The sequence below is a fragment of the Opisthocomus hoazin genome, chromosome 21 (assembly GCF_030867145.1).
Source record: "Opisthocomus hoazin isolate bOpiHoa1 chromosome 21, bOpiHoa1.hap1, whole genome shotgun sequence".
Taxonomy (NCBI): domain Eukaryota; kingdom Metazoa; phylum Chordata; class Aves; order Opisthocomiformes; family Opisthocomidae; genus Opisthocomus; species Opisthocomus hoazin.
The window spans coordinates 15,405,992-15,433,918 of NC_134434.1; the positions used below are offsets into that span (position 1 = coordinate 15,405,992).

Sequence of the window (27,927 nt, forward strand, 5' to 3'; positions counted from 1 at the left end):
AACCACAAGTAGGAAGACAGGCAAAAAATGGCTGTGCCTAGCTTCAGATTGTGGATGGTTTTAATCCTGTTTTCTTTTAGTATGTGTGAATTTGGCAGTCTGGACTATTTGTGAATGGCACAAACATTGGTTTTTAACACAAGCTCCCTGTGGAGTTACTGTGAAACAGACTATGCTGAGAGCCAGGCTGGCAGCCTGCAAGGAAAAAATTGCAGCCCTGGAACCCGCTGAGGGAGCGGCTGCATCACCTTGCCTTTCATTTCTGGAAACTGATGCATACGCCTCCTGACTTACTGACGTTAATGTTTAACTTCGCCAGAGATCTAGGAGCCTTGTCTGCATGCTGGAGGTGATCCTTCGAGGACAGCATGGGCCCTACCTGAAGGAACGCTACAAGATAAGGAGGAACTGTTTAAAGAAGCCTCTGACCAGCACTATTAGTCCCAGCAGAGAAGATAAATGGAAGCACAGCAGGCCACAGAGTGTGTGAAACACTGCAGAGGAGGCCCTCGAAGCCTTTATTCCACAGTTAGAGCTAATAAATTATGTTTTCTCTGTAAAAGAGCAAATGTAAAAGTGGTCCATTAAAAAATAAATACCTGTAGCATTATTCTCAATGTGCTTTGCCAAGGCCAGTGAGCAGAGAGTCTGGAAATTAGAGAGGTTGCTTTGATTTACTGAGGACTGTGCAGACTGTCTCCCTTCCTCTGGTCCCAGCTGGTTATGCCAGGTTACTTCACAGGCACAAACTCAGCCAAACAGCGGAAGTGCTGCTGAAACGTGGCTGTTTTGGCAGGGAGCCTTTCAACGCTGACCCCTGCCAGGGAGTAAGCTGAGCTCAGCTGAGTGCTGCAGGCTCACCCACGCTGGGAGCCCTTGCCTGGCAGGTTAGCAGCAGAGCCCGGAGCAGATTTCAAATCCAGTCAATTCACATCACTGTTGCAATGCACAGAAAGGCAGATTTACTACCCGGGTACCCACAAGCAGGTTCCTGGGAGGTTTTCGGGGTGGGGGTGGGGGGTGATTTTTTCCATGCTTTCCAGCTGCAGAGTCCCATGCAGCAACACGGACTTACCTTGTTCGCATTGCTCAGCAACGCTGCTGCCCTGTGCTCCCTAAGAAGTGAAAGTGAAAATCCAGTTGCTTTTTAAAGAAGGGAGAAGCCGGTGGTGTGCCTTTTTCTCTGGGATCCAAGTGCCTTCGGCATCTCCTGTACAGGGCTCTGGAAGAGGACCTGAAGGAACTAGGAGCTGGAACGTCTGCTCAGGCACATGGAGAAGGGAAGAGGCACAGAGGCTTCCTCGGACACAAACAACTTTTGAGGTACTCACGCTGTCTTCTGTCAGGGATCTTGTCTTGCAGCCCGTCTTTTCTCTTACAAACTGTTGCTGTTTCCTCTTTGCAAGCAGGCGTTTAGAAACAGGCACTAAAGCAGTCTGCAGCAGAAGGGAAACGGTTAGCATGTTTCACATTTTCTCTGTAAGGAAGAATGTGTATTACCTGTGTGTGTGATCTTACTAAATAAACAACACCGCTGTTTGCAGCCCTGACTGCCAACATTAGTGCAGGTCTGAGCTGCTTTCACACTGCCTGTGTGAACGCAAAATCCCCACAGCTTCATTCAGTGGCGCACTTTTACGTGTGTGTGAGTGACCACAGAAGTAGCAGAATAAATATATTAGAGCATTTTCATCTTCGTGTAACTCCCAAATTATTTTTCCCACCTCCAAAGAGCTTTTTTTTTCCTTGTAGCTCCTTAGCACGTTTTGCTAATACCCCCGTTGCCAAAATTGCCATCCTGCCGTATCTGCGAATACAGGATTGTTTTCCAGGAGGGCTGCAGTATCAGTCTTTGCAGTTCTCTACGGTGAGCAGCTGGCGCCCGAGCTGGAGCCGGCTGGAAGTTGTTGTGGCTACTGCTCCGCCCTGAAAGGGACCTGTGGGGACCCTGGTGACTCTGGGGCCAGGACAAAGCAAGACAAACAGGACAGAAAGCATCAGTCAGTAACTGTATTGGTTTTAAAATAAATCAAAACAGTGAAACAGTTTGTTCTTGCCTTAATGCACTGCAAGCATAAAATAAAGTGTTGGTAGTGTTTTCTAATGGTTACTGTGGAAAAGTTTTTTAAGAGCAGCTGCATGTACTTCACCCTTAGGATTTTTGCAGAGCTCTCTCAGCCCAAGCAGTGTCCTGCTGATTGCTTGCTGCAGTGGCTTGCTGGAACTGTGGAAACAAACTGCCCTTGTACACTCGCTCGGGAAACATGTTTTATCTCTTCATGTGATCTTATCTGTTTTAATTGCAAAAGCTTGTCGACAGTGGTATTCAGCAGATTAAGATGTTGAAACCGGTACTGAAAGTAAAACAAAAATTAGCTCTTGTGTAAATGCTACTCCTTTTCCAGGAGAGAACTTAGACTGGAAAATGAAATCTGTAGGATCTTCTGAAGTTCTTTGGTTTTTGTTTCGTGGCTTCCCTACTTCCTTCAATATGATTACTTTCTTCAAATTGTTTGAAACAGAAGTCCTCTCCATGAGATACTTAGGGTACCAGATAAATCTTTTCTGAAAGTGTATTGCATTATTCCACCAAGACAGTTCTGCCTGACTAGATAAGTCACATACGAAAATGCTCATCAAGCTGTAGACCCCAGGGTGTGCGGCTGTGAGAGGGAGAAGGGGCAGGGAAACGCAGTCTTTATGCCTGGAGAATAGCGCGGGATCTCGCGGGTCGCTGGCTGCTTCACGGGCGGTTGGAGAGGGGAGCGCATCTCAGCCCCAGGCAGCAGCCCCGCTCGGCTGTCCCCTATGGCCACGACTCTGGGTGACCCCCGCCGCAGCTCTGCACTTGTCACCGTGGGGGTCCCCACGGAAGCGGCAGCCGCAGAGGAGCTGTACCAGTGGCACAGGTCAGTAAGTCTGAGGATGTACGCTGGAAAGGCAGTGAGCTGGCTCAGCTTGTGCTGGAGTAGGGGAACGCAGGTGTCTAACCAGAATGTGCCAGGTCATTAGCCTCTAAATTAGAGAGAGAACCTTTCCTCTGGTGGAAATGATGCCATTGCATTAATGACTGACTTTCTTTCTTGTATTGGTAAACATTGGAGTGGTTTATTGTGTTATGTTTGCTATGAAGTTACGTGAGAAGGAAAAGCAGGAGAGTTTCAGGTAGTGATTTTCACTCAGGTCCTTTCAAAAAGCAAACCAAAAGACTTTCTGGTTAAATCCACTTCCTCCTGCCAGTGATCTCAGGTTGGCTTGTTTGCAGGGTCAGGTCTGTGCCTCAAATGGAGGAGCTGATCCCTCGTGCGGTGCAGAGTGGAAGTGGACAGAGCACACCTCCGTGGGTGCAAGCACCAGGACCTCAGCTCCCTCCAGCATCGCCTGGGCCCTGCATGGGGGTGTCAAGGGCCTAGGGCACTGCGGAGGGGTCCCAGGTTTTATTCCACAGGAAATTTTGTGAATGGTCTCAAAGGTTGCCTCCCGCGCTTGGCGGTGGCTGGAAAGGGCTCGTTTGGCGGGTTGTGTTCCTCCTCTCCTCTGTTTCTGGGAATTGGGGTGGGACTCTCAGCAGGTCTAGACTAGCATAGATCAGGAGAGGTAAGTGATTACTAACTGCTGCTGAAGAATTAATGCACAATTAGGAATGAATGCATAATTAATTCAGAAACTTTCTCAGAGTACTTCTCAGGTAGTGACATATCAAAAATAGCTGTTTTAATGAATGCTTCTAATGAAAAGCTCCTAGGGGCAAAGTGTTTTCCGGAGCTAGGCTAGCGAGGAAAGTTAGGTGAGTTTTCCAGATTTTTTTTTCTCCTTTGAAAAGTGAAACTTGTGTTTTGCCTGAATTCATGACAGCTTCATTGAAATGATTAAGGATTAATTTCTGACTAAATCCAATACATTTTTTAAAAAGAAATATGATGTTTTTGTTTGTTTGTTGATTTAATTTCAACAGATATTTCCCATCAGGTCTTCTAAATTAAAAATAAAATTCAGTTTGACAACAAATATTTCCTCTTAGGTCAAGCAAAACATAAATTCAGCCCAAAATATCTTTCTTGCCTAATGTTTTGTGTGTTTGGGAAGAGTCAGCAAGCCAGGATGTTATGTGTTGCATGTACTACTGAATGATGTATGCAGGACCACTGCCATGAGCAGTCCAGAGGAGCTGGACATGGAGATCCTGCCCAGCAGGCTCAAGAGAGATTTCCCTGTCCCTGCAGAAAGACCATGTGTCTTCTATTGCTGTGATTGACCCAGAGATGGAAAGGGCTGTGAGTTTGGCATTTGCAAAAGCCATCACAAAGCGCAGTAGCAGCTGAGCAGCATGAGCATTTCTTTGCATGTTTTCTAGCTATCTTGACTAGAAGCAGCTTTACAGCACTTGGCCTGGAAGTTGTTTCGTTTTAGACTGGAGAAAGAGAACAAGAAAGAGATAATGGATGCTAAACACTGAATTTAATGTTCAAACAGGGAAATGACTGAGGGAGGAGCCTGGTGAGCCTGCCCTGGGATCGTGGAGGATCTAGGAGAGCATCCAACACTGCTGGAGCCGAGCACCCAGGGCAGCCTGATGGACTCTCCCCACCTCATGTGGTTATGTTTCCTGCTGCTGACCATTGCCGCTCCCCATCCAAGTGAGTCCCCTTGTTTGATATCAGTGCCTTTCACTGCACTTAGTAGCTAAAAACTTTTAAACTGTTATTAGAAGCTCAGCTGTGTCTAGTTAAAACCAAGGCCACAAAACCATTAAGGGGAGAAAAGAAATTGAGAAGGTGAAGGCTGATTCATTGGACCTGTCCCAATCACCTAACTTGGGAGTGGTGACCTTTTGGATTCATCTGAAGTCAGATGAGGTGAGTCCTCTCTCAAAGGACTGGCTCTTTACCAGGAGAGTCTGAATGAGTAAAATCCCGTTGGCAGCTCCCAGCACACAACCCCAGCGTACTCCAGCACTCAGACAGGCTGCTGGTGCATTTTGGATTGGCTGTAAAGCTGTTGTCTGCAGGAATACGGAACTGAATCAGCGGCAGTGACATGGGACACTGCATCCAGCTGTAAGTAGTCTGGCCTGTGAGCTTCATTTGTCCTGGGATCTGGATGTCTGCTGGAGATATACCTAATAGGATTGTGCCAAGGAGCTTAATAAGGAAAGAAAGTAAAAATGGATGATTCATCTGAGCCTGTCTGGGCAGAGGACCTCTTAACTCAACAAGAGAAATGTCTTTCAACTCACTTCCCAAGCTGCCAGCTTCCTAGTTCAAACCCCAGTGGCAGCAGTGGGCGAATTAGGTCATATTTCTACCTCAATAATTATTTTGGGGACTGGGCCCGGTACCATATAAAAATTTCCCATTGGCAGACAATGTCTCCTAAGGTGTTACTGGGTTTGTCCACCAAAACTCATCCCATTCTCTAACAGTAAAATCTGCGGAGATCACTGATAGAAACTATTTTTTCTTTGTTTTCTCATTTAGATATTGCCATGCCCCGTGATCACTCAGCTGAGGGGACACGAGTCTCTTCCTCTAGAAAAACAACTGTGACAGTCTACCGCTGTGAAGACTGTGAGACCAACACATGCGAACCACTCAGTAACAAACCCTTTGTAAAAATTGGTGAAACACAAAGTGAGACATTTTCCAATGAAATAATTCAGTTGGTGACCAATGAAACACACATCATTATGTGCTTTCAGCAAGAAAATACTTTTCCTGAAGGAACTTATGTCATTTTCTGGGAGAAAGACTCTGGAGCAGGAGACGCATGTGGCATCCCGAATTCTGGAGGTATGCTCTACTGGGAGCCTGGCTATCAACATATGGAGAACACATTTCTGGTTATGAAACTAAACTGTTATGTATTTGGGCAGACAATGAGGTTAACTAACTTGTCAGAATTAGTTTCTTTTGTGAAAAAAGTCATTAAATCATTCACAAAAACAAATTTAATTCTCTCAGGTCAAACACTGCTTAAAAGTACACTAGTAGAGATTCAGATAAATATATGCTACCCTGATTTATAAAGATACTTTTTTTTTTTTTTTGGCAACAGCAATTCTCATGGTCAAAATCTGTGCCAGTTTGCAATGTATGAATCCCATCTCCTTCAGTCAATGCACACTGAAATCCAGGTCTAGCCTAAAGAGCCATTCTGTGTTGCTTTTCTGTACAGTTCAGTACATAACCAGGAACATCCTGCCAGCTTTCTCACAAAACTGTCAAAATCAGAGATAAAAATGCCTGTTAATACATATAGCAAGTGGCTCCAAGAGGGCAAAACTTCGTGGTGGATCAGGCTGGACAGGTGTAATTTAGTTGAACTCCATTCAAGTCAATGACTTTTAACCAGTTAACATCTGATAGAATATGAATTTGGTTTTGCCTTCCTGGCTATAGACGATTCTCTGCAAGCGGCTTTCATCACCTCTCTCGTTAGACTTAGAATGTCCTTTCTAATCGTATTGCTGACAGGGAAAACAAGAAAAAACTCTTAACCTACATATACTTCTGTTCAGCCTAACAATTTCTCATGTATTTAATTTCTGACCACTGTAAACCATTTCTCTACTGAATTTATGCTTATCGCTGCAAAATATCGACAAGCTGTTACCACTGTAAAGCTTGGATGACACAAAAACATCCGTAGTGAAAACTGGAAATTGCTGTAGACATAGATGCCTATATCCCTTGAGAGGGCAACAGATGGACGTGCTGAGTGTGGGACGTGTAGGTAGGAAGGAGTTTTCAAGATAATGGCCTTTACCTTTCCCACCTCTTAGAACCGAAATAACTTCTATAATGGCACAATGGCCTGCAGGCTAGGCGGGAGATGCACTCCGTGATCTCTGAGATTTGTACAGCTGCTGGTCTTGCTTGTTCCTCTCCTTTGGTTCCTGTGGGTAAATGGAAGGTTCCAGATTTTGTCATAATTATTATTTTAATAGAATTCAAATGCAAAAAATATAATGATAAGTTTTTACAAATGTTTTCGTGCTCTTGATCACTTGTGAAAAATTTTTTGCCTTCTTCAAATTTGAAGATTTCCATTACCGATTCACAGAATATTTCATGAGCTTTAGTGAGAAGAAAATCTAAATGATGACTGGTGGATTCGAACAGCTGGTGAATTAAATATGATTGTGGCAATTTCCAATTTTTTGTGGTACATGAAGGATCCACTTTTTTAACCTATTAACCTCTTTAACCTTTTTAAACCCTTGAGTGAAGATCCTATAAGAGATTCATATTTATAATTAAAACTTGTTTATCTTTCAGCTTCTGCAGAAAACGTGAGGGGTAACATCATTAGAATATGCTGTGCAGCGGAGACAAACCTCTCAGTGCCCAACCATAACCTGAAGTGCGAAACTGAAATGTCAGATGAGACAACCAGAAAATCAACAGCCGACATCACTGATGAAGGATACCTAGGTTATTCTCTTCACGTGTTTGTCTGCCCTTTGTGTTGAGAGAGTTTTGCCAAGATAGCTTGGTGTAAACAGAGTTTGACGTGGGGGGAAGGTGGATGTGCTGTACATTTGTACCTTGGACCCACACATGCTGTAGCCATCCAAACTCTTTTTTTGAAAAAAAGAAAAGAAAAAAAAAAAAAGAGACTTTCCCCTAGCTCATGTTGGTGCCCAGCCCTGGAAATATGTGTCTATAGCTATAGGTTTCTGTAGCAGTATAGGTATAGATACAGGGATGATGAGGGGAGGTGGTGTGTGATGGGCACACACCACCTCTAAGAAGTTTCTAAGAACTCCACTTACCAGTAAATGATGAGACTGTACCTCCAAACTAAGAGGACATTTGTCACACACACTTATTTTCATATCCAAATTTCTCTCACTGTAGAAATCCCTGTCGTCTTCCTTGGGTTATGGACAAAGAGGGTGTCATAGACAAGTAAACACTGTTTCTTTTTTGCTGGGGAGAGTCCTTGGGAGGGGTGTGGCTTTTTGCTTTTTGCTGTGTTCTATGGTGTGGGTTTTTTTTGTTTTGGGGTTTTTCTTTGGTAATTTTTGCATGTGTGCTGGACAATTCTATTATTTCTTTTCCAAATTACACAGTTATTAAAATAACCTTTCTAGATATTTATTTGTTTAAATTGCTATGCATTAAGATCTTTAAAAAATGGTCAAAATGGATTTCCTTAGTGGCCTTTGAACCCATCATTAAGGATATGTTACCTAGCTGAATGCCTTGTCCTTACCAGATCCTTGTTTCTGAAATGCACAGTATCCAGACACCATCCAGAAAGATGCTGCCCTGAAAAACACCCTTCCAGCTTTTATTTTCTACTTATTTCATGTCTTGTTTTAGCAGAAAAACTGGCTAAAAATAGTAAGATCACTGAAAGACTTCACAGAGCTATTGACCTTCTTCCATTTTCAGGATGCAAGGTCTCCCACCCCTTTTTTTGGTTATTTCAGATGAGATAGATATTCAAAGGTATATGTTGTGGTGGGGAGTCAAGGATTAGCTTCAAATATTGAAAGAGTCATTTTTTGGCTACAAGTATCTTCATTAAGGTGTCCTAAGCCAGAGGCTATTTGTTCTCTTGGTCATCTGTTCCTTCTCTCATTATCAGATTTTGTGGGGTACATTGCAGAAGAACCAGGCCCAGTTCTTCCTAGCTGGTGCTTGTGAGGCAGGCTCATTCCTTGGCACCCCCGTTTGATTCCCTCGGACTCTTTATTTTCTTCTACTCTGCAGGTAATCCTCAATTTTCCATCAGCGAAAAGAACAGCGGTGAGATCATCATCCCAGTACTGGTTGTTGGGGTTTGTGCCACAGCACTGGCAATGCTGTTCGTCTGTGTTCGACAGAAACGAAATGGTCAAGGTACCGTCTGATAAAATGTCATGTTTCCTTCGGGTAACGTGTCTTACAGGCTGTGCTGGTAGTGGAAAAAGCATATAGGGTTTTCTTTCTGGATCTCATCTGCATAACATTGTTTATGAGGTTGCTAAATGATATTCACTGTGAAGGGGATGCTGCACTAATGGCGCCTCTGCATTTGGTGCCATGGCATAGCCCTCTGTTAGCTGGTTTTATTATGAAAAATAAGCACAGAATAAATTTCCTCACTGCTACAGTAATGCAGCCAAGCAATTGCACCACCCAGCCTTACCTCAGTGGGATCCTTGGAGGGGTCTCAGACTGCAGTGTTGCTGTGCATCTTCCCCTGCAGAGACGTTTCCCAGCCCAAGACACTGCTGGACGTCCAGATGTGGGCTGACAGGTCCTTCAGGTGAATGGTTCCCGCTCACAGCTCTGCCCACTAAATTTAATTTTAATTTAAGAGAGAATATTTTCCTAAATACATCCAAGGGGGGAGTTCGTTTTGCAAACTTGTATGCACAGAAAGGGCTGGGATAGGCTCTATGGAGTAAACAGGGAGTCATCTGAGTAAAATCTTCTGGAAATACCTGCCTTCCTTGGTATCACTCCCTGGTTTTCCCTCCTTCACAGCAGAGACTGCAGTATTCTCAAAGGGTGGTAATATTAAACCACCTCTTGCTTCAACAGAGTATAGAAGTTGGTATGCAACTTTGCTGTCATATGGCAAAGTATCATACCTGCCAAAAGTGATAGGGATTTGTGGAGAAAACACAAGGCCCGTGGATCTGTTTGAGATGGTTATCAGCAGGTTGCTCAAGAATTTCGGATAAATATAAACTGGGGAAAAAAAATTGGGGGAAAAAGAACCCTGTTAGTTTTACTTGTTCTAAGTAAATCCTTGCTAATTCTGGTACTTTTTTTGCTACTATTTTCCTAGGACCTGTCATAGTGCTCCATCAGTTTTTTGATGGTAAGATTTAACTTTTTTTGGGTTTAATTATGGTAGGTGATGAAATCGCATTACTACAACGGCAGGAGGGTGTTCAGTGAAGGACTAGGTGTGTTTACTAGGACCATGTTCAGTGGATACCCACTTCCTTCCAGCATCAAGTCGGAGTCAGTAGATTTTAGCTCCTACATGACTTTGCAGTGGTTCCAGTACTTGTGTGTTGATAATTTACACACTTCTACAGGCACCCCTTGACTCTCACATACAGCTTCCCCCCTGTATCCCGCAGCCAACCTGGCTCCAGGGGTTATGGGACCTTGTGTAATGCCAGAAGCTGAAACATTTCCTCTCAGTTACCGTACAAGTCCATCCTTTAGAAACAAATACTGGTTGTTTCTTTGTAAGACTCCAGTAGTTAAATTTCTAAGTCTGCACTTGTTTAAGGTTAAGTTGCTGGTTAGAAGTTAGTTGAAGCCAAAGATTTTTACCTTGCGCTTCTTTCTGAATGGAGAGAAACAGTGGTCTTAAGAAGATGATTCATCTCACCTTAAAATTGTTTTAAGATGAAACAGATGAATGACCTTGTGAAGGTGCCTGTTTCTCTCTGGTAACTCTAAAGGAAGCCAATGGGAACAAGCTGAGATGTTTGAACATCTACCGGTAGATAAAATGCAAGGCTGTCTGTGAAAAATATGAGTTGCACAAGTGCCTGCAAAACCCAGTGAAGAGAACACAATGCTCGTCTCCCTGCAGTTGTTATATTAAGACATACTGGTAGATATATTGGTGTGATAGGTAAACAATTTGCTGCTATTGGCTCCCCTGAGGTGCTGCCCTGTGGAGTAATGCTCAGTGATGTTTCAGGCCCGTCCTAGAGCCCTTCTAAAGCCGAGGCTAATGGGCCACAGCAACTAGGGCAGGCTTTCAGCAGAGACGCCATGAACTCACTGGGCAATGGAGCTGCAATCCTTTCACCTTTCAGAGCAAGAGGTGGTCCAGTGCCAGATGGGACAGGGTAGTTGCCCAGAGGACTTCACACTCTAGGCTTCCAAGCCTAAATACAAGCAATTTGATTATAATTCTATATATGTTTTATAGAATATATATTCTGTAACTCAAGACATGGACTTGTTGGAGTGGGTCCAGAGGAGGCCACAAAAATCGTCAGAGGGCTGGAACTCCTCTGCTGGGAGGAAAGGCTGGGAGAGCTGGGGCTGTTCAGCCTGGAGAAGAGATGGCTGCAGAGAGACCTTAGAATAGTCTGGCCGTACTTAAAGGGGGTCTATAGGAAAGATGGGGACAGGCTTTTTAGTAGGGCCTGCTGCAATAGGACAAGGGGTAAAGGTTTTAAACAATAAGAGGGGAGATTTGGACTGGATATAAGGAAGAAATTCTTTACAATGAGGATGGTGAAACACTGGCATGTGTTGCCTGGAGAGGTGGTCAATGCCCCGTCCTGGAAACACTCAAGATCAGGTTGGACAGGGCTCTGAGAAACCTGATCCAGTTGAAGATGTCTCTGCTCATGGCAGGGTGTTGGGCTAGATGGCCTTGAAATGTCCCTCCCAATTCAAACTATTCTATGATTCTATGATAATTCTCACTGGAATCAACCTGTGTCTTTGGTGGCCTCACAGATATTTTTCCTTTAATTCTGCAGCTGTTAGAAGAAACAGAGGGGTTCCTGACTCAGGGACCGTCACAACTTATTAAAAAACTTCTCAGATGAGAAAACCAGGCCTCTATGCCAGCAGCATACTCCTCTGTAATGATGTACACCATTCATCTGAAGAAACAGATGCTCATTTTATAAGAGACCTCATAGTAGTTTTCACAAATGTACGTCCACCAAATTCATGCATTCACTGAGGACTATGGTAGCCACAGTTGTCCAGTTCCAGGCTGTTGTGAGAAACACAAGAAGCTCCCTGGATCTCCCATCATCTCCTGGTGCTTCACTGAGGACAGCAGTCATTGCAAGACGTGTGGCTGGCTCAGCAGTTGAATTCTCTCAGTGGTTTTGTGACTGAAAATATCAATTCATCTGAAATTCTTCAGAGAACTGTATCTGTGCTCAGGAAGGATGTACTGAAATCTGAGGCAGATGCCCTCTGTGTGTCTTCCATTTCATAATGCAATAACACACCCATAGGTCTTTATTTTTTTAACTCCCCGGTGGTCTTTAGATTCAAAAAAGCATTTTGTACAGGTGACTGGCTTGTTGAATTAATGAGGTCTGGCCTTTTGAACAGACATTTGGTTTTGCAGCCACCTGCAGGTTGAGGACATCTTTGCACGCTTGTTCTTGTGCAATGGTGGACAGGACGGCTATATCCAGCCTGGTCAGAAACAGCTTTGGGTCATGGAGGCCATGGTCTCCTCCCAGGCTGAACAGAAGTATGACATCAATACCCCTGACAAATTGAGTCGCAATACTAGCAATTTTAGTGTAGGACACACTCAACAGTAACTCCAGTGGACAGGAAAGTATACTAACGTGCCTGCTCTGTTTCCTTACCAGAAAACATTACAAATATTTCTGCATCTGAAGACAGGTTTGAGTATGCTGCATGCAGAGAGTGTGTGACGAATGCTGCACTTCAGGATCCCCATGCGGTAGTTCACAGGCAGTACGTCACCTTCAAATGATTTATCATTCACGCCTGATTTGAATAAATCCTCAAAAGTTTGCATTAGACCTAATCTAGTATCCAGCTTCTGAGTAAAAACCATTAGCAGCACAACTGGAAAAGCAGATCCATGAAACAGTGTGACTACTTGCTGAATCTGTTTCATGTGATATAATTACCCATAAATCTGTAGCTGAAACTTCCCGCAGGAAATCACAAAGGAAGTAGGATGTCGTGTGACTCTAGATTTGATTGTAGCAAATTTCAAAAGGGAAACCTTTACAATGAAAGACATCCAAAAATAGGTTATTAATTAATTTTAGGAATACAGAAAAGCCTCTGTGCTTAAATTTAGCTTGTTTGGCACGAGAGACTAGTGCCGTTATGGATTCGGGTTTTTTTTCCCCCTCTCCTGTGGGGACTTTGTACTTCTGACAATCTGAGATACCCTTTTAACTCAGCTCTCAGCTTATTTGTTGGATTTTGTCTTTTCAAGTTTAATGAGGTGAAATGCAGTGAAAACTTCATGAAGAGATGGCATTCCCCAGCTATTTAAAGGCTTTCAGGTATTTGCTGAGTATGTTATTTTGACTGATCCAGTTGCAAACTCTGTTATATCATGACGAATTTTCTGGTATGCTTATTCAATAAGACAAAGCTAAGGTTAACTGTAAAGAGTCCAGACTGTACAAGGATTTAGAGATCGAAGAAAAAAGACTTCGACTCTTTATGCAGCACCTTAGCACAGCTGCAGTTACTGTTTTTTTTTCCCGGAACAGAACTGCTGTGAACTTTCAACAGAGTAGAGGTGTACCTAACAGGAGTGAGGAAGATGTTGGTTTGGGGTAAAAGCCATCTTTTTTTGAGGAAATAACATATCTGCTGCCATAGCCTGGGAAAGGAGCACTTTGATCGGGTACGGGCCTTTCCCTTTCTGACCCCACTGCAGCTACCACGGTGTTGCTTTTGGTTCTGCTTCCCTCTGCTGTAAGGCGTTGCTGTGGGTGACTATGAGCCAGTGCCAAGTGCTCCAGCTTACGCAATCAAGCTGCACGCTGTGCTTCCAGAGATTTCCAGTGATGTACACATTACTTTCCTGCGCCTGGAAAAATACTGTTTTAAAATTGAAGGCCGTGGCAGTTCTTTTGTGTGGTCTTTTAATGAGAAAAACAGATGTGACTATGTATATGTGTGGAAAAAATCTCTGTGTGTTTGTGTATATGGTGTTCAAATCAGTGGCTGACACTGTAGTTTTGGTGTAGACTCAGATTTTGAGTTCTTTGGAAAAGGGACAAAATTATATTTGAGAACTCACCTTATATTAACTTGAAGGATTCAGGTTTAATGATGCACAGTTTTAATTTCTACTCTTTAATACCGGTCGGGGCCAGAGAGCTGAGCATGTTTTGAGAAGAAAGGTTACGTGGACACCTCTGCCCAGTGACAGCTGCGTAGCTAAATCAACAGCAAGACGCAAGTCACAGACTGATTTATGGCTCACTCAAGCACACTTTCCTTTACGTCTCTTATTTCTACTGATGATTATGCAGATTGTGATATTCAGAGACATCACTACCAACCGTTTCACTTTGCCTCTCTCGTGTTTTCTTTTGCTGTCAGATTCCTGTCACCCCACATCTCAGGAAAACCTGGTATAAATAGCTTTAAAGGGCTACAGTGTTTGTTCTAAGTAACTGCATTGTGTTGTTTTGCAATATATAAATATAGCAAATACTTGTGTATTAAAAAATATATGAAAAAAAGAAAAAATTTATTTTAGTGATTTTTTTGTTTTGTGTTATTGTACTCTTCACAATAAAATGTCAGCTTAAGAACTGACTATTCATTGGTAACCCTGTATTGATCGTATTGTTGTTTGGTATGGTAATCTCCTTTACACAGCATCACCATCACATGATTCCCAAACTCATAATCCAGTATTACGGTCATGATTCACTTAAATATTGCAAAAGAAAAGACAGAGAGTAAGAGACATCTCCTTGCGTCTGCATTCGTATCCAGCAGTGAGCCTATGAGACCTGTTTGAAAGCTCATTCATGACCTGCTGGAACTCTATTTTTTTACAATAATTGATAAAATATCTAAGCTTCAAACATTCAAGAAACTCTTTGGGAACACTCCCTTTCTTTCACAGAGAACAGAGCCTGCAAGAAGAGCTTTTCAGCATGTCAAGGAGGAAGCAGGAGCTATGTGCGAGCTGTAGCTGGGATTCCCTTTTGCTGGTGGTTGGCAACTCTCGTGTGCTGCAGACACTGCAGAATGCGCTAGCAGATGTGAAGCCAGGAGGTGCGTGAGAGGTACATACCGTGCTGTTGCTTGGAAATTACGCATGTTGTCCTTGCCAAGATGCAGATCAAACCTGTAGTTTTGTGAGCAGGGTTTGTATAATAATTTAAAGTTTCCTTAAAGTAATGGAGCATCTCTCATCTACTTGCTCACTACAAAACCAAGACTTTTGCATTTGCAGCCACCAACAAGGCAGCCTGCTAAGCCCGTGGGAACACTGACAGGCTGAATTGCTCATACCAAGCACCTACATTTCCAGTAAGGCCACAAAGGGGAGATAATTGCCTGACTTTGGCACTGTGAAGAGCAACTTTGAGCCTACCTTTTCTCAACTGACTACAAAGGGAAGGTAGGTGGTCACCACAGAGAGCATTTCTATTCCTGCTCTCTGAGTTGGGGGTTGTTCAGTAGTAGGAAACTGTGGGCGTTTTAAGTGCGAAGTCAAAACCAAGCTGCACGTCTTGAGAGAAATCTGTCTTTCCCCTCTCTGCCACATTTGTAATACTAAGGCAGAAGCAGCACGTTGCTAAGTAAGTAGACAGCTGATGTAGCTGGAAGAAAACAGGCAACTTCTGGCATATAACCCTTTCTTCAGGTCTTTAACTCCTCAGTCAGATAATAGAGAACAACTAAAAAGACCTTTGAAAATGCTGTGGATACCAAATCTCCCAACTGCATCTCTCTTTCTTCTGCTTCTCCTGTGCTTCCCTGGCCGGAACGGTACGTACAACATAGAGACTCTTGCATTTCACAAGTTTCAATATTTTCTATCTATCTCCCTTCTCGCCCCCCGCCCTCAGTCTATTGTCTCAGACAGGATCCTGATAAATTCACCGTTAGCAAAAACAGGTGGAACTTTGAAAAAAATTCTCTGAAATTATAGAATGAGTTTTTAGGAAAAAAAAAGAAAAATTATTGTGATCAGAACTTCTCTTTTCTACACAGAAATTGCTCTCTGTAGAAAGAGTGGAAGCTGTTTTCCTGGTGGTTCAACATGAGCTGTATCCGTATTGTTAAGGCTGACAAGGGGAGCCCACTATGGGATAGAAATGAATATAGATATTTACTAGGGAGACAATTATTGAAGGTGTAATAAAACCTTACTAGAAATATCCATTGCTGAATGTTGTTGTAGATATTGAGAGTACAAGCTGGAGGCACACTTGGGGAAAAAGTAAAAATCTCTGAGGAGAACGTGCCTCCAAAAAAGATGCCTCCAAACAGCCCTTTTTTCCCCCATGACCAATGACAATAACTGGAAAGGATGGTGACTGGAGAAAAAAAATATTATCCATAAATTAGCATGTCTGAAAGGAAGATGTAGTGAAACTAGTGAGAATATTTGAGTGTTTTTGCCATTCTTTAGTTAGTGGGTGTTGAGGAGTCAAAACTGATTTCTGTAAATATAACTTTACTCTTGAACTTCTGCCCTGATCTTTTGGAGAAAACAATTGACAGGCTGCAGCTTCTTGTCATTAGCTCTGTGGATTCTTAGAGAGTGTAAGTGTGGGTTAGCTTAGAAGTACTGATTTTAGGCTGACGGAGATGAATTTCCTGGGCTTTCCTTCTCTGCTTGTAAAGGCTGAGTGCTCTGCGCTTCTCCGGCCTTCTCCATCACCCCGTTTCTCTGCTGCTTTGGAAGGTAATTACTGACAGCTCCTGGGTTGCCTTAATTCCTTCTGTAAGTGTTGTAGGAGGAATGTCCTTGTGTCTGGTCAGGATGGATTGACCTACTGTATCAGAATTCCCACGATCTGGTCTTTCTGTGTTTGACTTCTGTGTTTTGTCCCTTATTAAAATAAATTGTTTTAAGTGTGTAGGGATCCTTAATTGCTTGTCAACACTGAATAATTCTACCCTTTCTATACTATGCTTGTCCTAGATATGCAATACTCTCATTTTTCCTCCCTTGCTTTTAATGTAATTTCTTGTAGGCGTTTCCCATTTGATCCCTCTGTTCCTTGCTGTTCGTTGCATAAGCATTGAATGCTTGGTTTCTTTTGATATTGAGGTCATTAGAGAAATCAAAGGGTCTCATTTCATACCATAGTTTCTTAGTATAGGCTGGAGTTATACCTTCTGCAGTTCTGTTCCTAAAAGGCTACATTGTCCAGTTTCCTGATGTTGCTAACACCTCTTTTCTTAAATAAGAAAATAAAAGTAAAAGTGTAATATTCTTCCATTCTCTGCCATTTTCTCATACCTTTGAGTTTCAGATTTAGATCCTCAAATAGCGCCAATTATTGGGCTGAGTTCAATGAAGCTTGTATTTTGAGAATTAATAGGATCATACTGGGAATCTAGAGAGCAGACTAAATTTTTTGTATGAGTGACAGAAGCCGCTTTTTTTGCCAAAGCCTTTTAAGCTTTGGAGAGACATTGAGTTGCACAGGTCAATGGGCATGAAAGGCACTGCAGGTTTCAGGGCAGCCAAGAGAAGATACATACAGGATAGAAAGACCAAGATCGAGTCTTACAGAGCAGTTCTGTTAGTGGAGTAGTTGTTTTTGAAAACTACTTTGATATTAATAGATCAAGAAGAACTCAATTGCGTTTCTTATTTTTAGGTGGAGAAAATGAATACTCAACAGACATTATCAGTGTTTGGGAAGGAGACTCCGTCAACATAGCTTGCTCAATAGAAGGTTCAGAAGATGAAGTGGGAACATACTTGACAACTAGCATAAAGCCGCTCAATGTGATATATGTTTCCAAGCAGAATACTTCATATATCCTTCCTGCTTTGGCTAATCGCGTCACGTATTCAAAGAAAGGAAGGGATCTCAGGATAACTCTGCACAATGTACAGGAGTCTGATTCCAATATCTACCTATGCATTCAGTATGTAAAAAGCAATGACCGTCACAAAAAGCTGAATGGGAAGACAACCATAGTAATGGTCAAAGGTATTGTAATTCCAACTTTTGTCTCCTAAATTAAGAAATACAGATACATATTTTAAACCAAAGGTTGGAAGAAAGCAAAATGGGAGGGGAAGTCTGACAGAACTTTACCCGTATCTGCTCGTTTAATGTAGTGATTTGGAGGAAAGTGTGGGTCTGTTCTCTGAAAATATGAAGAAAACACGTTAGATAGAACAGTACCAAGAAGATGTAGGTGTTCTACATCATCAATTCATGACTAATTTAATCATAGCTTCAAGTTTTCACATGAGTCATAGGTTGCTGCAACAGTTTGGAAACAGTGAGGACCCATAGGTCTTTCCAAAACAATCACTCATCTCTTTATGAATACCTAGCAAAGCAGTGAGCTTTTCTTGGTTGTGATTTTTGCACATCTCTTTTGGTTTTACTATTTGCTCTGAAATGACAAATTGATAATAATTGGGAAGCTGGTGCTAGGCAGGGTTTGCTAGTCGGTCATCAGTGGATAAAGGGGTGTGGGTTTTTTTCTCTTCTTAACAGATGATGAATGGGCACAAGTGCTCCTTTTGCAGTGATTTCTGGTTAGGGGAAGAGTGTTTCTGTCTTTCTATTTTCTTTTCCCTTTTTTTTTTTAATATTAGAAAAGGGTTGACTCCACAGTATTCTTTGGCAGCTTCTTTCTCTATGTACCTACCCTTCTGATGAGACCATCTAACCTGAAACACTGAAACATCTTTGCCAGAAATTACAGAGTTTTCTTCCCTTCCTGTTCCCAAGGCATGTAAAACCTAATTGATTCCTGGGTCAGTAATAGTCATTTATAGCTATAAAAACTTATAATGTCCTTCCTTGGACTTCTCTTTTCAAACTTCTTGACTGTGTTTTCTCAAATGAATTCTATATTGTTGATGATGTTCTGTTTCTGAGTTATTTTATTAAAATACTGTACATCTCTTTTTGATTCTGATCCCCTTCTCTAAAAAGCTCGCAGCCTTCCCAGAATTATCTTTTGTGTAAATGTGGTAAATTCTGTCTTCGCTTTTTCATCCACGTGAATGATAATGTCAAAAGGAACAGGCAACATCCTCAGAGGAACTCAGTGAAATATCTTCCCAGCTGGAGAGCAAACTGCAAATAACTGCTTTTTGAAGACCATTTTCAACATTGATGGCACCCTCATTGTATGATTTCATCCAGACTGATAGTCCCCAGATCCTTCTATGGCTTAATCTCACTTGAGAAAGCAGGCTACAATCCATGCCTCATTGGCAAGCTGACGAAGCTGTATTCCCTTAGAAGAGTTGAGTATATGTGTTTTTTAGGTAGTTGGAGACCCTTTACAACCAGGTAAGCCTGTTAGGTTAGTCCGACTTTCAGATCCTGGGGCAGGAAAACATGCCAGGGTGTACTGAAATGTATCTTTCTTCTCAAGGCACGAGTAAAGGTAGCCTTTTAAAAAAGTAATTTTATCTAAATTTATGTGGTCTGTTCTTTCTGTCTTTGACCTCTGTATTTGCTCCCTAGTTAAAATGCACAGTGTTAAGTGTGTGATAGCTATTAATCTCTCTTGTTTTTAGCTAAAGCCGGTGTAGTTTTTGAACAGTCGCCACTCTACGTCAATCCTCAGCAAGGCCAGTCTATCAACATTACCTGTGTGTTGGAAAGCTCCCATGAAGATGAAGGGATCTACTTGCTCAAGACTTGCGTACAACCTGAAAGAGTGCTATATGTTTCAAGTCAGAATGCTTCAGCTATTTTTCCAGCTTTTGCTAATCGTTTGGAGTATTCAAAAGAGGAAAAGAAAATAGTGATAACTCTGCACAACCTAAGGAAAAATGACAGTGATGTGTATGTATGTGCTGGGGTGTTCAAAGGATCCTCTTCCCTCTCAGTGAGCAGAAGTGGCACCATGATGATGATTAAAGGTACTGTCTTTTTGTTTGTGTCATCATAAATAATGGCAGGCTTGTTGTAATACAAAAGATGAACTAAAAGCTTGAAGAGCTTTAGTCAGGACAGGCAAATCGTGAATCCACAGCTAGACTTCTTCCAGTACCTGGGAAAGTTTGGAGAGTGTGCTCAGACTCCTCTGCACCCTGTTGTTCTAGGACACAGAAACAGGCACTGTGTTTCTACCTGCCTTGGACAACCAGGGGGGAATTATAAAAGAGAAAACTTGCTATAATCCTGCATCAAAAAAAAAAAAAAAAAGGTCAAAATCAGACAACAAACACTTCAGCGTGTCTGTGAATATTTTGTCATTTTTAGGAAATGAATCAGTATTTTTAACATCAGTTCTTTGACCTCACTGTGACATAAATGTCTTTTAGAAACCATTCCCTATAGCAAGTCTTTGTGTTTAAAAAAAGGTCACACTGGGGAGTACGGAACAAGTCCTCAGGCATTTACTTAAAGTACCACAGATAATAGCAGAGATGATCTCACACACCCTTATTACACACTAAGCACACTGTGAGCATATGTTCCAAAGACAGGGTTTTTTCTTTTTCTGCAGGAAGGTGGTGTAACCATTTGCTAAGATGAAGAAAAAGCCAGCAATATAGTGCTTGATCTTGATCTTACTGGCGCATTTCAACCCTGTGCATTTGGCTTTGATGAGATCTTTGAGTAATTAAAATAAAGTTTACATAGGCCCTAAGAGTTGTAAAGGATCTGTCTGCATTCTGCAAAAAAGGCTGTGGTCTCATTCTATACCACTAACCATAACTGGTGCAATAACCCAGTAACACGAGTTGGGCGAATTGACAGCTGCACATCAAAGCAGCAGGGTGATTACCACATATTATGTTAGTCTGGTATGGATGAAGTGAGGTTTTAGAGAACTATAACCCTTTCCACTAGCACTATTCTGCTCGGTGTATACGCTTTGATCATAGTAGCCTCCTACTTCTGTCTGTACTGCTTGCAGCCTGACAACCCTAGCTGTTGTACAAATTCTACATACTCCTGGCCGAGCCCTCCGTGTTGCTGTCATACCGCAGTAAACCATTTTCTGTTTTCCTTATGAGTGTGCGGTCCTGCTTCTGATCAGTGGCGTGGAAGCTATCGCCTTTGTAGAGTGCTCCTCACTGGCCCTTCATATGCCACCTGCAGTCATCACCAGCCTCTAGCAGAGCACGGGGAATGCCAGTGAGAATACTAAAGGGATGACAAATGTGGCTGTGTAGCATGCTGTAGATACCTGATTTCTGACTGATTAGCAAACAATTTTTTTCATAACAGAAATAGAAATCTACCTCTTCATATTTACAATAATAACATGATTTCGCATGCAGAGGTGGAGCAGACCGCCTGCAGTAATAGCTCCTGGGCCATCTACGGACTTACTGTGGTGGTAGCACTGCTGTTTTCTGCTCTGATATGCTGCACCTTGTACCGCGTCAATGTAAGTATGATGTTCACATGCCAAAGCAAAGCAGAATCCCAGCTGAGTGAATAGGCGCCTTTGATAGTGTTTGTAAATAGTGACTGCCTTGAGCAAGCATTTGATAAACCAAAGGAATCATGGCTTTCCATTGTCTTCTCTTTCCGTTTGGTTAATGTCTCCCAGCTGCCAGCTCTTGGCAGTAAAAGCTGTGCCGCCTTAGCTTCTGTAACTCTTAGTAAATGAGGTGTTGTTTGCCTTTGGATAACAAACCTCAAGTAAGCCTCGCAGTCAACAATGCAGCCATGCGTTATATGTATTTCCCTGAACAAAGCACCTGACTATTCCATTCTGCTTCTTTTTTTTCTTTTTTGTCAGCTGGGAATGGGTCTGTATCTACCAATCTTGTAATACATGCAAGAGAATGTTTGTAGGGGGACACTAGGACAATAAAAAGTCACAAAATAGCCTAATGTCTGAAAGTAGCTGTAGGAGAACAATTTTGCCCTGCCCTGGAAAAACAGACGACCAAGAAATTTTTCCTTTATTTGGATTATATACATTCATATGCTGCAGAAAGTGCCCAGAAATCATTTGCCTCCGAGAGATCCTTCTTCTCCATAAAAATTACTCAAAATGAACAGCCTATGATTCATAGGCCAGGCTGCTAGCTTGTCCCTCTGCATATGACTTTAGTACTGCTAAAAACCAGTAGTATAACACCATTCAGGTGGAGCCAAGAGGCCCTGTGGGAACTGGTCTTTTATGTCATCAGTAACAAACTAAGGATAAGCATTATTTATGTTGGGGCCACAGTTACATCCAACTCTTGAAGGAAATTTTAGTGAAATTACATCAGACTGACAACAGAAAGTTAAACAAGTAGGTTAAATAATTAGTAGGACAATTTCCACCTAATCCTCCCTGGGTTATGAGAGGAGTTTTAGAAGTGCATTTCCACTTCAAGTAGATGGCCTCCTAAGGTGTAAATTGACTCCCTCCTTGGTCAGGGTCTTTTCAAGCTCTCTTCTGAATGGCGGTCTGCTTTGCTTTGCAGATGAAGAAATACTTTCAGAAAAGTAAACCAAATGCAGTATATGAAGATATGTCTTACAGTTCTAGACGTAGCACCTTGGTGAGAACCAACACTTACTCCATTCATAATTAAGCTTCTGCCAGCTGGGACCATTCGTGGACTGACCATTCCTTTCCAGATTTCTCCGAGAGCTGCCTTAGCAACCTGATGCAGTAGCTGAATGGAAAATACTGTCATCTGCCTTCTTCAGTGGAAAGAAAAACCTGCCTCGCTTCCAAAGCAGTTTCTGCTCTTTCAATCACTTGACCACTTGTGAAATATCTTTTTTTTTTTTTTAACGTACAGAGAATGTAGAGAAATGCATGTACCCTGCCCACGTGTTTGCAATGCAGTGTGGAAAGTAGTATTTTTGGACTATACTTTTGTCTAGATGCAACGCATGGGCTCATTTATTTGATTGACAAATAACCCTTTCAGGTGAGCTGGAGTAGATGGAGAGGTCTGGTTCAGAACTTTGGTAAGTGCTCAGGAAGACCATAACAGGCCTGTTTAATAATATGCAGTGGATCCACATATGCATGGATTACAGTTCTCTTACGAAACCTTGCGGGTCTGTGCGAGAGCTCAGGTAGCTAAAACTACTCCAGAGTTAGAGCAAAGAAATCTCTTCTGAGGAGATTTCAGAAACCTTGTGGCAGAGTGCATTACAAGTGAAGCGCTAGGTACGTGTGGGCTTACCTATTCAAAGGTGATAACAGTCCCACAAAAATGCAATCAAGTCTAGATTTTAAATTGCAGCCTTTGCCAGAGATACTGGCATGACTGGTGTGGGTCTTGACGTGGTTGATGTGCAAAATGACTAGGCTTGGGACATGATGGCATTGTGGCACAGCAGAAATATTCATGACGTGTGGGTGTTGTCTCAAACTCCAGATGTCTAAGGACTACACAGCAGAATGCATTTCTCCAGGTCAATGACTCTACACCATACAATACAAGGTGAACTAATCTGCAATGAAGCCAGTGCCTGCATTCCAGCCTGAGCACGGGTGAGTCTGATCAAAAATCACTCTTCACAAGGGAACTTGTCAAAAATTCACATCTGAAAAACTTAAAACTAAATTAGGTTTAGTAATGGCTTAGAACTGGTTGCTGTGATGAGCTGAACTCTCCTCTAACTCAGGAAGGGCTACAGCTTCCTCCAGGGTGTTTTGGTTTTGCAGAGCTGGGTCTGCTGTGGAAAGTCAACAATCTTGCATGCCCCGAGAAGATCAAATTGCCCTGTTATGAGGCAGGATTGACAGGGTTCCCTTGTGGTTTCTGGGGACAGGCTAAGACTAGAATTTTTCTTTATTGATGTATTTGTTTAGTTTTCTGAGGGATTAGGGCTGGTTTGCCATTAATGAGAGCACAGAGCTGGAGCAGAGCCAAGCAGAGGAGATCCTCCCTCTTTGGAGGTGAGCTCAGCCGAGCTCTCAGCTTGAGGAGCCACTCGGGAGAGGCTATTTCCCTTCCAGTATCACTCGTGAAATGCTGTGTGCCAGACTGGGGGACAGCTCTGCTTCCTTGGGTCGCTGGTGGAGGGACAGATTACCTGGTACGCAGTGCCGTGTCTGTTGGTTGCAGGCCCTGCGATCCTCACGGAGCTGTGCCTGAATAAAATCACGTTTGTGATCGGGGTTTTGTAGTTGCTCGACATCCCTTCCAACCCCTAACATTCTGTGATTCTGTGATATTTTTATGCATGCATTAAAGACTTTCATATATCTTGCAAATGAATGTTAGTTATTGAATGGACTGTTTCTTTGCGTGGTTTGTGCTTTTTTTTAAATAGAGCGGTTCAAAGGCTTCTTGCAAAATGCAGTGTAACATCAGTGCTCCTAACAGCACCTCAACAGACAACATAATAACTATTTTCCACTTTATTTACATAATCTACAAGTGGGTTTTTCTTCATTTTAAAACTAATCACTAAAGAAAATACCAAAGAACACTTCAGACGATGTATATTCGTGTAATCTTTTCGAAGCGGGTAAGATATAATTCCTGAAGAGCTAAAAATGTCAAATAGAGGTGGGTAAGAAACAGATGGCACTGGGGAAGCTCAGCCCATCCTGCGAATGGCCCCTGGCACCCGGTCATGAGGACTGGGGGCCGTCGGGTGCCCTAAATCCGGAGCAGGAGATTACACCTCTCCACTGTTGACCCCATTTAATGTCCCCATGAGCACGGTCCCAGCAGGGCCCCACGTCCCCTCACAGGGGCCCCACGTCCCCTCACAGGGGTCCCACGTCCCCTCACAGGTGTCCCACGTCCCCTCACAGGGGTCCCACGTCCCCTCACAGAGGTCCCACGTCCCCTCACAGGGGCCCCACATCCCCTCACAGGGGTCCCACATCCCCTCACAGGGGTCCCACATCCCCTCCCTCCCCACCCTGGGTGAGCACAGCCCACGTCCCCAGGCCCTTTGCAGCCGGCCCCATTGCTGCGGTCGCTGGCGGCCCTGTGGCACCCATGGCAGCTTTCCTCGCAGGGGGAACAGGGAGGCCCTCCCACCAGAGCCCGCTTGGTGCCTGAGGACCTGGCCCCCTGCGCTGTCCTGCTGCAGGAGGGGCCAGCCTGGGCAGCGCGCGGCCATGTTGTCACCGCAGCGTCCTCTCCTGCTGGGGCAGGCCCCAGCGCGAAGCTGCAGCCATGGAGGTCCCTGCCCGGGCGAGGCAACGCTGCCCCTTCCCCGGGCGCAGGGACGGCAGCAGGACCGAGCAGATGGGGTCTGCACGTCCCCTGCAGCATTTAGACCTTTTCTGGGTTGGTCCCTGGACAAGCCCAGCTCAGGGGTGGACACAGAGCTGGGGAAGGTGGTCGAATAAATTAGATACTGATCTAGGAACTGGAGTGCCCGGAGTCAATCACTTTTCATCACATTTTCATTTTTAGAAAAGGCGCAGGTTTAGTAGGAAAAGGCAATACTCCCAGAGAGACAATGTATAGAGGTTGGAGATGAGCAAGCTGTCATCTAAGACCTGCTTTCTGTTGCAATACTACTGCGCAAACATGACCACAGCTGTGAAAAAAAAAACCCAACAAGCTGTGAAAGGAAACAGTCGTGGAGGTGGTTTCTCTGGCTTGGCGTAAACAGAAAAAAAAAAAGCCTGAGAGGAAAATGGCATACAGTGAAACATTTAATCAGTTGTAGCTGTGTGGAGAGGTAGAGAGCCAGCCCCAGCATGGTGAGCGAACGGCTGGAGGAGGGCTGCTGGGGCCGTCAGCCCAGCAGTGCCAGAGGAAGGGGCTGGGACCCAGGGCTTCCCAGGAAGGCAGGGAAACCCAGTCCTTCATCTCCAGAGCTGAGGACACAGCTGCTCTGGGGTTATCCTGTCGCCTTTGCCCCTCGCTGGGAAACTCAGTGAAGGCTCTGAGACTGGGCTGGGCCCGGCAGCAGTGAGCGTGGTGTCGGGGATGAACGAGACCCCCTCCGCTGCTCGTGGGACAGATGGCAGAAACTGCAGCTGGGAGCAAAGCAGCCTGGGGTCAGGGAGCGGAACGGCAGCTCTGGTATCGGCGATCACCGGACAGGGATGGAGAAGGGTGAGGCCGCCGAGCAAGGGCAGTGTGTCAGAAACAGAGAAAACAAGCGAGGTAGAAGCCCCATCAGAAGTGACTCAGGGTGCCAGGTCTACATGGAGTGGCCAGAGTTGAGCTAAGGGAAGGAGAAGGCTTATCAGAAATAGCTTTTGGGTATTTGCAGAACTGGAGACACCAGCCTGCATGTGTAGGTTACCACGGATGGGGCCCATAGACTCAGTGAAAAGTAACTGAGGAAAGCACTTTAACCCTTGGACTAAGGTACATCTGACAAGTGCACGCTTGAATTCGGATGGCAAAGGGGCTTGATTAGCCGAGTTGAGCCACAAAATATTTTCCAAGAGGACTGTGTATGGGACAGAAGCACATTCTCCTCTTGTTGTGGCTTACGACGTATTGTAGGACACTGGATTTAGGGCTACGAGGATGGTGAGGGGACTGGAGCATCTCTCTTACGAGGAGAGGCTGAGGGAGCTGGGCTTGTTCAGCCTGAAGAAGAGAAGGCTGAGAGGGGACCTTATAAATGCTTATAAATGTCTTAAGGGTGGGTCTCAGGAGGACGGGGCCAGACTCTTTCCAGTGGTGCCCAGCGACAGGACAAGGGGCAAAGGGCACAAACCGAAGCAGAGAAAGCTCCAGCTGAACCCGAGGAAGAACTTCTTCCCTCTGAGGGTGCCGGAGCCCTGGCCCAGGCTGCCCAGGGAGGCTGTGGAGTCTCCTTCTCTGGAGATATTCCAGCCCCGCCTGGACACGGTGCTGTGCAGCCTGCTGTGGGTGACCCTGCTTGGGCAGGGGGTTGGACTGGGTGACCCACAGAGGTCCCTTCCAACCCCTGCCATTCTGTGATTCTGTGATTATTTACAGTGACTGTGCCACAAACAGATGTTTCTATGCTTCTAGCCTTTCTACATGCTGCATGACGTATTTCTGAAGCCTACGTCAGCAGGATTGCCTGGGGTGAGTTTCTTCCACCCATCGCTCACTGGTCATTGCTTGTGACCCTGCTTCCATCCAATAACTCACGTAGGAGACTTTCTGTTATTGTTTGAAGGATATGACCAAAGTATATCCAGCATTGCTAGTTCTGGTGAAGACAAGCTACTGGCTATTGATTTCTCAAGGTCCCTGTGCTGGTGAAAGAAATATTTCCATTCACAGCTACACTCTTTTGTAAGCACTTGCTTTTCAATGCATTTAGTTTCTTTTTGAATGTTTTGTAGCACCCAGCTTGCAATCCTATACGAGCAGCCAGCTTACAGTCAAGTTGAAAACATGAAGTTTCTTCTGCTAGTTCACAGATTTGGTTTTCACACCAAACTTTAGAGCTCTGAAGTGCTGAAAATGCCTTCTTGGTGCCATTTTTTTAATCTGACATCTTCAGTTAATAGGCTGCTCCTCTGGTGAATGAATTCTTCTACTGCTCGACATTAATTTTATGAGTATTTGTGTTGTCATGCATGGTTTTTAACTCTAATTCGAATGCTTCATTAGTGACTGGACACTGGCTATGTGCAGCATGCTAGAAATCTTCCAAATTCCAGTTGAAATCTCAACAGGTTTTAACTTTCTTTCATAAATCACTGATAGTACATTACTGATCTTAACTCTCTTGTATAGCCAGAGCATCCTACCTTGTCTACAATATCCTCACATGCAGAGGAGTGGCTTAATATTAAGAGATCACAATTCTTTCATTCAAGAAAGTGAAATAAAGCAACGAGCCTAAATATTGGTCAGAGTGAATAAAACTCTTTTCCCTAACATTAAACTTTTATCGTGCTGTCATCATCTATCTTGTGCAAGTAGATTGTCTGTCCAGCTTGAGGATGGAAGGGGACTCTACTGTGTATAAACAAACTGCTAGTAGTGCTGAATGAACTCTCTCGATGGTGCTAATTCTTTGCTGTGCAACTGCTTCACAGGAACAATTCCTTTTGAGTGGTAACAACTGGTTGGCATATTTCTGAAACTCTTCCCAGAGAACATGTCCATGTCCCCAGAGAAAACAGCCACCTGAGATATCAGAAATGGTCTGCTATACTCTCGTGCTTCTGACTATACTGAGAACAATATCTAAACATTGCAGATGCCAAGTGGAAGATGCTCTTGTTATTTCTGTGAATTAGTAACAGTAATTAGTAACTTTCTGGGAAAGCCTCTAAGTTAGTTTCTCTCAGCAGTTTATGCCACCCTGAGACTTTTGGTCCATCTCCTTTTAACACTGTGGAAAGCTACCTGTTTGTTTCTTCAAGGAATGCGGATGAGCTCTGGGGTTCAGTAGCCTGTGTTGCATCCACAAAT

At 43.6% G+C, this 27,927-nt stretch overlaps 2 protein-coding genes across 2 annotated transcripts; both read left to right on the forward strand.

Annotated features, from left to right (window-relative positions):
* The first annotated feature begins 908 nt into the window (after positions 1 to 908).
* On the forward strand, positions 909 to 14,226 carry LOC142363811 (uncharacterized). Its single transcript, XM_075440667.1, has 7 exons — positions 909 to 1,323; positions 4,474 to 4,637; positions 5,478 to 5,789; positions 7,278 to 7,433; positions 8,721 to 8,849; positions 9,787 to 9,819; positions 11,459 to 14,226. The coding sequence occupies exons 2-7, from the start codon at positions 4,574 to 4,576 to the stop codon at positions 11,509 to 11,511; spliced, it is 747 nt and encodes a 248-aa protein (XP_075296782.1). The 5' UTR covers positions 909 to 1,323; positions 4,474 to 4,573; the 3' UTR covers positions 11,512 to 14,226.
* A 555-nt stretch (positions 14,227 to 14,781) lies between these two features.
* CD7 (CD7 molecule) lies at positions 14,782 to 23,793 on the forward strand. Its single transcript, XM_009945255.2, has 6 exons — positions 14,782 to 15,084; positions 15,331 to 15,455; positions 17,303 to 17,641; positions 19,198 to 19,545; positions 20,917 to 21,026; positions 22,063 to 23,793. Exons 2-6 carry the CDS (start codon positions 15,383 to 15,385, stop codon positions 22,171 to 22,173), a joined length of 981 nt encoding a protein of 326 aa, XP_009943557.2. The 5' UTR covers positions 14,782 to 15,084; positions 15,331 to 15,382; the 3' UTR covers positions 22,174 to 23,793.
* Positions 23,794 to 27,927: the final 4,134 nt, after the last annotated feature.

What these genes read in the sequence shown, in the direction of transcription:
- LOC142363811 (XM_075440667.1), top strand. Translation starts at nt 4,574, where the DNA reads ATGGACTCTCCCCACCTCATGTGGTTATGTTTCCTGCTGCTGACCATT. An exon ending in TGGCATCCCGAATTCTGGAG is followed by an intron (nt 5,790 to 7,277) that starts GTATGCTCTACT and finishes TTTATCTTTCAG; the next exon opens with CTTCTGCAGAAAACGTGAGG. An exon ending in ACAGAAACGAAATGGTCAAG is followed by an intron (nt 8,850 to 9,786) that starts GTACCGTCTGAT and finishes CTATTTTCCTAG; the next exon opens with GACCTGTCATAGTGCTCCAT.
- CD7 (XM_009945255.2), top strand. Translation starts at nt 15,383, where the DNA reads ATGCTGTGGATACCAAATCTCCCAACTGCATCTCTCTTTCTTCTGCTT. An exon ending in GTGCTTCCCTGGCCGGAACG is followed by an intron (nt 15,456 to 17,302) that starts GTACGTACAACA and finishes TCTTATTTTTAG; the next exon opens with GTGGAGAAAATGAATACTCA. An exon ending in CACCATGATGATGATTAAAG is followed by an intron (nt 19,546 to 20,916) that starts GTACTGTCTTTT and finishes TTTCGCATGCAG; the next exon opens with AGGTGGAGCAGACCGCCTGC.